Below are 7,504 nucleotides of genomic sequence, written 5' to 3' on the forward strand. Positions count from 1 at the left end.
CTAACATATACATGTGCAAGTATAAGTGGTCCACAATCATTCATGCTCATTCAATTGCTTTGCGAAGCTTGTCCTGTGGTCGTTTTGGGTCTTTATTATCTGACTTTACTTTCACCCTACTTGGCTGTCTCTCTCACCTGACATTTAGGTAGTGTTGTTGTGCTTAACATGTGCTTAAGCCTGTTGTGAATTACACAAAATGCTGTAATAGTAAAGTGCTTGATCTCGCTAAAAGCTACAGGTGATTGACATATACTAGGAGGGAAGCTTCTGTTTGTTATGTAATAGTTTGCATAAGATTTGATAATGTTTCTAATAATACATACAGAGGCCTTAAAGGTGTTTGGAGACACTTTTACATATTAGATAAAAATCTAACTAAGTGGTATTTGCAAATACATCTGCATAGTAATTTCACACATATGTGAAATATGTGTGAAATTACTATGCAGATGTTTCATTTACGTTTGACAAGCAGAAAGAGTTCAGAAATATTTGGTCTTGATCTGTTCTCATATTCTTCTATTCTCATAATTTAAAAGGAAAGTATGCTTGTACTAACTTGTTTGATATTTTGTTACTTTTAAGTGTGACTTAAAGGCACAATATGTAAGATTTTTTTTATTAAAATATCCAAAAACCACTAGAAACAGTGTTATATATTTTGCTGACTTGTGTACTTACATTATCCCAAATGTTTCGAAGAATGTTTAAATCCAGAGAAATAAGCAATTTTAACTAGTGACACGGACCGTGTCCATAGTGTCATTGTGTCGCCTGCCAATGACGTCATAACCCCTCGATTTCCGGTTTTGTTTTGTAGAAAACATGGAAACACCAAAGACGCTTTAATATGTTGTGCGTTTTAATAGACCGGTGACGACCGCACAGAGTAGCATTATAACAGAACTTTCAAACATATCTAGTATGATAAAACTAATTATTATTATTATTATTATTGTTTCTTTGTTTATTTTGAATACGCGCCCTCTAGCGGCGAAAATTACATATTGTGCCTTTAAGTGTCTAAATACACTACTGTTCAAAGGTTTGGGGTCAGTAAGATTTGTTTTTTTTAGAAAACAATCATTTTATTTAGCAAGAATGCATTATATTGATTAAAAGTGACAATGTAGATATTTACAATGTTACAAAAAAACTATTTTATATAAATGCTGAAAACAATTCTGTAAAAATGCGTCACGATTTCCACAGAAATATTAAGCAGCACAACTATTTGCAGCACTGATGATAATAAATGTTTAGCACATTAGAATGGTTTCTGAAGGATCATGTGACACTGAAAACTGGAGTAATGGCTGCTGGAACATCACGTTTTTCCTGTATTTTTGCTCAAATAAATGCTCTGTGCACATACAAGACTTTTTTCATAAACATTAAAAAAATCTTACAAGACTTTTGAATGTTAGTGAACATTTTGGGTTCACTGTGTAAATGTCACTGTCTGAATGTTTAGTGTTGCCGAGGTTATATGGAGCTGGTTTTCACATCATCTGTTTGTATTTCCTGTATATGGTAGGCGGGTTGGAAAGAGAATCATGCCACATTCATGAGCGAGCTGAAGAACCTGCAGGCATCTGGAATGACTACACTAGGTCACGCTCTCCGCGCCGCCTTCGACCTGCTCAATCTCAACAGACTCGTCTCTGGCATCGACAACTATGGTCAGGTAATAATATCTCCCTTCAGCATTCAGAGAGTCAAAACAATCTTTATTCAGTATAATAGCAATGTAATATTCAGTATGATAAGAATCATCTTACATAACAAGAGTAGACATTGAGATAAACACATCTGCCCGATTTTCAGATCAATCAATATTTTAACAAATTTACCTTCCATCCAGCCTTGAATGTTTTGTCCTTAAAGGAAACAAATACATTTTGTATATATATATATATATATATGTGACCCTGGACCACAAAACCAGTCATAAGGGTCAATTTTTCGAAATTGAGATTTATACATAATCTGAAAGCTGAATAAATAAGCTTTCCATTGATGTATGGTTTGTTAGGATAGGACAATATCTGTAATCTGAGGGTGCAAAAAAATCTAAATATTGAGAAAATCGCCTTTAAAGTTGTCAAAATGAAGTTCTTAGCAACACATATTACTAATCAAAAATTAAGTTTTAATATATTTACAGTAGGACATTTATAAAATATCTTCATGGAACATGATCTTTTCTTAATATCCTAATGATTTTTGGCATAAAAGTAAAATCAATAATTTTGACCCATACAATGTATTTTTGTCTATTGCTACAAATATACCCCAGCGACTTAAGACTGGTTTTGTGGTCCAGGGTCATGTAACGTAAATATATATTTGCAGAAAACTCAGTGTGTATCAACAAAAAATAACAAAAAAAGTAGCTGGAAAGAAGCCATTACTCAAAAATAATTTCACAGCACATCTAAAGTGTACCAGAAGGCAAGAGAGTGACCCAGCTAACATATGGGAAAATATTCTGTAGTCCAAAGCTTTAAACCTGATGCTGCCCAGTGCTTCAAGCACCATCCGTTCAACGAGGCTTTGTAGTGGAGATGCTTTCATCAGTAGTGACGGGGGTCTTCTTAACTCGGGAGGAGGAATGGATGTAGCAACATGCAGACATTACAGAGCAAACAGTATTTCACAAGAGCACACGGGTATCAACTTAATTTACTGTGCTTTGTGTTGTTTCTTCTGCAACATCAAACAGAGCAACATTTAATTGGATTATCTGTAATTCAGAATATTCAGATACTTTACATGCACACATTAAAACCATGCTGGATTACCTAAAATAGGAGACATGCAGTCTGAGATAACCCTGAGGCAGTGTGCTAATCCACATGCTCAGTCTGCATGCGTGAGGGTGAGTAACTGAGTGCTGACCCCTGCAGTATGGACAGAGAGAATGCATCTGGTGTCCACTCACTGTTTACTGTATAAACTACAATTAACAACATCTGTCAGGTTAAATGTTGCTATGTAATTTTTTTTCTCAACTGCATAGGAATTCGGTTGGCACTTATGTTTGTACTTGCAGTTAACATTGAAAACCACATAGAAAATCTGGGGGATTTTTTTTAAACATGGGAACAAAAGAAAGGTTTAGGAACAAAAAGAAAGGTTTAGGATTCAAGTTCTGATACATATTTTCCATGTCATATTTTTCAGCGTTTCACTTACACCACTGTTCAACATTTTGGAGTATATACTGTATATATATATATATATATATATATATATATATATATAAGAAGGTGAGAATTTTACCTTAAAATAAAGTGTGACCAAAAAACTATAAAAACTGTAATAGTATATAAATAATACTAAAATAGCACTGTATGTAGCACATATTTTTTGCACTGATTTGTGGGAAATCTAGCTGAAAACACTATGGAATTGGCTAAAATATTTAATGAGCGAGCACAGAAGGACTTTCTGCGGAGCTCTGGGACCTGGCAGACGTTCAGCTGTTTCTTTCTGCACGCTGAAATTTCACAGGATCCTTAATAAAACGGCAAAGTACTAGGATTGCAAAAGGAGTTTGGATAGGTGTATTAGCATTGGCTCATCCGAGCCGAGTGGATGAAGCAATTTATTAGCCAAAGGTAATGACCTCTGCAAACTAAAGGTTAGCTTTCATCTTGCTCGAGCAGTGCTAATGAATGCGGATGAAGATAAGGGAGCTGAAAAGAGCAGTAACATGAGGAAAGGCTTCACTGTCCTGAGGTTTCCCACCCCCTCACTGTCTATTCTCTCTTAAACAGTACACTGTAGAGATAGCAGCTGGTGCCGTGCCAAAGTGCCACAGCTCAGCTCAGCCTGTGGGCACTGTGAGAGAGCCATTGCCAGCAGAATAAGACTGCTGCAGCTCACCAGAGCTTTAGCATTCAACACTAGCTTAACATGAGGTCATTTCCTTCCTGACATCCTCTCTGTCATGTCTACAATATTGTGAATCAGTAGCACAATGGGCTTGGGTGCCTCCAAAAATGTCAACTTGAGCACATAGAGGCTCTTTTTCATATTCCTATAATAAAGTCAGTGTTTTATTTGCTGTAAAACACTTCTTTGGTTTATTTAGTGCTCAGTCAGAGTGTTGTGAGATTATCTGCTCAGGGAATGAACAGCTTGTGTTGTCATGTGCCTATAACACATGGGTCATTACCCACTGCTGCTGTCATTACAGGATGAATTGGCCATCTAACAGACATATCTTTTGAAAAACCCATTGTGAGAATGTATTACAGAGGATTTCTGTTTCTCTCTCTCTCTCTTTAGCCTCCACGATCTGCCCATCCTCTGGTGCGGTTTTCCTGTATCGACTGTGAGCCGATGGTTATTGACAAGCTGCCTTTTGACAAATATGAGCTGGAGCCATCACCGCTCACCCAGTTTATCTTGGAGAGGAAATCTCCTCACATGTGCTGGCAGGTGGGACACCTTTTCACACAACTATTTAATGTGATCTGTATTTAGCATGCCATCTTTCACAGCCCCCAGACTGATGTCTGGGTAGAGCCGAGTTTCACAATGATAGATATCATGGTGTTAAAAGAGCGGAAAGAAACAGTGGGTGTTTCGATTTTCTATATTTACTGGAATGTAAAAAAGCACAACACAAATTACATGTAATGTCAGTTTAATGGCTTACACATTTACAGTAACGGTTGTAAAAGTCCTGTATTTAGTAACTGGTCAAACAGCAGCTGGAATGAGATTTTGTTGTATAGTTTTTTATTCAAACACAGTGTTGGACAGTACCATTCAAAGGTTTGGGGTCAGTAAGATTTTATTTATTTGTCAAGAATTTAATAGTTTTATTCAGCAAGGCTTGATTAAAAATGACAGTAAAGACAATTATAATGTTACAAAAGATTTCTGTTTAAAATAAACGCTGTTCTTTTGAGCTTTATATTCATCAAAATCTCTTTTTCAGAAAAATATTAAGCAGAACAAGTGTTTTTAATATTGATGATGATGATGATAATAATAATGTTTCTTAAGCAGCAAATCAGCATATTAGAATGATTTCTGAAGGATCATGTGACACTGAAGACTGGAGAAATTATGCTGAAAATTTTGCTTTGCATTACAGGAATAAATTAAATTTTAAAATATCACAATATAGAAAACAGTTATTTGTAAAAATATTTCACAAAAATATTACTTTATTTTTGATCAAGTAAATGCAGCCTTGGTGAGCAGAAGAGACTTCTTTATAATCCATTAAAAAAATCTTACAGACCCCAAACTTTTGAATAGTAGTTTATTTGTCTCCCAACCTTTGTAGTAATCTTTGACATAAAATGGTGCATGTGTTATGTAATAATTTCCTCCCTGATGTCCATCCATTAATACAGAGTTTGTGCAGGTTTTCTTACAGTATTACAGTCAGCAGATGCTTATCTAAACTGACTTACACTAGAGGAAACTTGATTATAGAGGAACAAACGATATAATCAGTGCCACAGAAGTAGTCCAAAATACAGAGCAGCGTAAAGTGCAATAGAGTAAAATTAAACCAGGTTTTAAACAAGTGTCCTAATATGCATAGTTATGAGTTTGAATAAAGTCTTTATGATATAAAAAATTTTTATATTATAGAAATTTCATAATTCTTGTCACCAGTGTCAATTTCACAAAAAAAAATAATACTAGCCTAAATAAACAAAACAACTCAAGCTCACTGAAGACAAGTAAACAGTCAGCGATTAAATAAGAATAAGAAACTAATTACAAGCAATAGGACAAAAAAACTACAGTAGAACAAATAAATAAGAAATGCTGCGTACATTGTATAAAGTAATTAAATGTATAAAAACACTGCATATTATGCACTGTGTAAATTAAATATACAAATATAATTAAAGTTACAAAAGGGATTTAGTCAAGAGTAGTGAGAGATTTTCTTTCTTTTGTTGTTTGATTAACATGAATGACAAGACAGCAGGAATATTAGACTGCTGTCACTTTAAGAACTGCCCGGATCCAAAATACTGTTACACATCGGTTTTCTTTCTCAGCTGTTTTGCTTTAACTATTCACTTAAGACCTAAATTACTGTGTTTACGAGGATACTTGCACACATGGAAGTGTGAGCATAATAACCGTTCAGTGCCTATGAAAGCCTCGATAGAGACGATAGTCCAAAATCTGTACCGGTTGACAAATTTCTATTGGTATATCGCCCACCCCTAATAACAACCAAACTGAAAATGCTCATATATACATAAAATCCCACTTTATCACTGTAAAAAATGACAGTGAATTTAACGGTAAAAGACTGTAAAAATGCTACAGTAAAAACCTGTTAAATGGTTAACGGTAAATTCCCCTTCTGTATACGGTGAAAAACTGTATTGGACATTACATGTAATTTTACGATAGTATACCGTTTTTGGAAGTGAAAAAGACCGTATAATTTACAGTGAATAACCGTAAATTCCCAGAATTCCCTGCGTTACATTTCAAATTGATGTTTTTTTGTTGAAATAACTATTCTTATCAGTTTTGTATATTAGGGTTGTGTGATACACCTAATGTTCTGATATTTATTTAACCAAAAATAATTCAAAATCAATGACATCTTTATAGTATAACAGACTGCATAAAATGCTAACATAAAATGCATATAATTACCATTTGTCACTCTATATCTCCAAAAATATAAGAAAAAAAACAGAATTAATCCATTTTAAGGAATTATAAATACTGAAACATGTTCTTGCTTTTTGTTTTCACTGAAATGAAACAACCTCATCAATAACTAACAAAAAGTACTATTATTTCTGTTCACTCTAAAAAATGCTGGGTTGTTTCAACCCAACTTTGGGTCAAATATGGACTAACCCAACATTTGGGTTAAATATTTTATGTAAAACTTTAACCCAACAGTTGGGTTAGTCCATATTTGACCCAAAGTTGGGTTGAAACAACCCAGCATTTTTAGAGTGTTCCTGCAGCAATGAGGCCTTCCTCGTTTGAATGTTTGGCTCCGAACACCTTAGCAACTGAATAGCAGCATCCTAGGATCGCAAGCACCACTGAGATTTTCTTTAGAAAATCAAAAAACAAGTTAATTTGATTGTTAATCCGACTGTATATGCGTTTAAATTATAAACAGCTGAGTGGTTATACGCTTTTTAACATGAATTTGTGTCAAAAAGAATTGTGACTCTTTTGTTTTTTTATTTGACTAATCATAATGTTCTTACAGAGGCATAAAGAATCTGAAAGCTGCTATGACTGATACTGGGCCATGAGTATGACTTTTGGAAAGGAAATAATTTTATACACAGGATTTTTTTGCTGGAGCTCATTTTAGTCTTCTCTGAAATGATGACAAATGGTCTCTCAAGAGCTGTTACCCAGACCATTTAGTTTCTTGAAAGAAAGAGGGTTGACAGTACTGCAGTAAGATGAAAGAACTTTTCCATGCTGTATTTTGTTGTCACTGGATATATATATATATATATATATATAT

General features: G+C 34.5%; 1 protein-coding gene across 1 annotated transcript in view; it reads left to right on the plus strand.

Moving 5' to 3' along the window:
* LOC107658008 (integrator complex subunit 6-like) overlaps window positions 1-7,504 on the plus strand; it is a 22,968-nt gene that overhangs the window by 6,712 nt on the left and 8,752 nt on the right. The window contains exons 3-5 of the mRNA XM_016446385.1: window positions 1,541-1,690; window positions 3,786-3,851; window positions 4,300-4,452. Of these exons, the coding sequence (XP_016301871.1) occupies window positions 1,541-1,690; window positions 3,786-3,851; window positions 4,300-4,452 (369 nt within the window). The remainder of the gene's footprint in view (window positions 1-1,540; window positions 1,691-3,785; window positions 3,852-4,299; window positions 4,453-7,504) is intronic.

Source organism: Sinocyclocheilus anshuiensis, unplaced genomic scaffold (genome assembly GCF_001515605.1).
Source record: "Sinocyclocheilus anshuiensis isolate Anshui unplaced genomic scaffold, SAMN03320099.WGS_v1.1 scaffold227, whole genome shotgun sequence".
Taxonomy (NCBI): Eukaryota; Metazoa; Chordata; class Actinopteri; order Cypriniformes; family Cyprinidae; genus Sinocyclocheilus; species Sinocyclocheilus anshuiensis.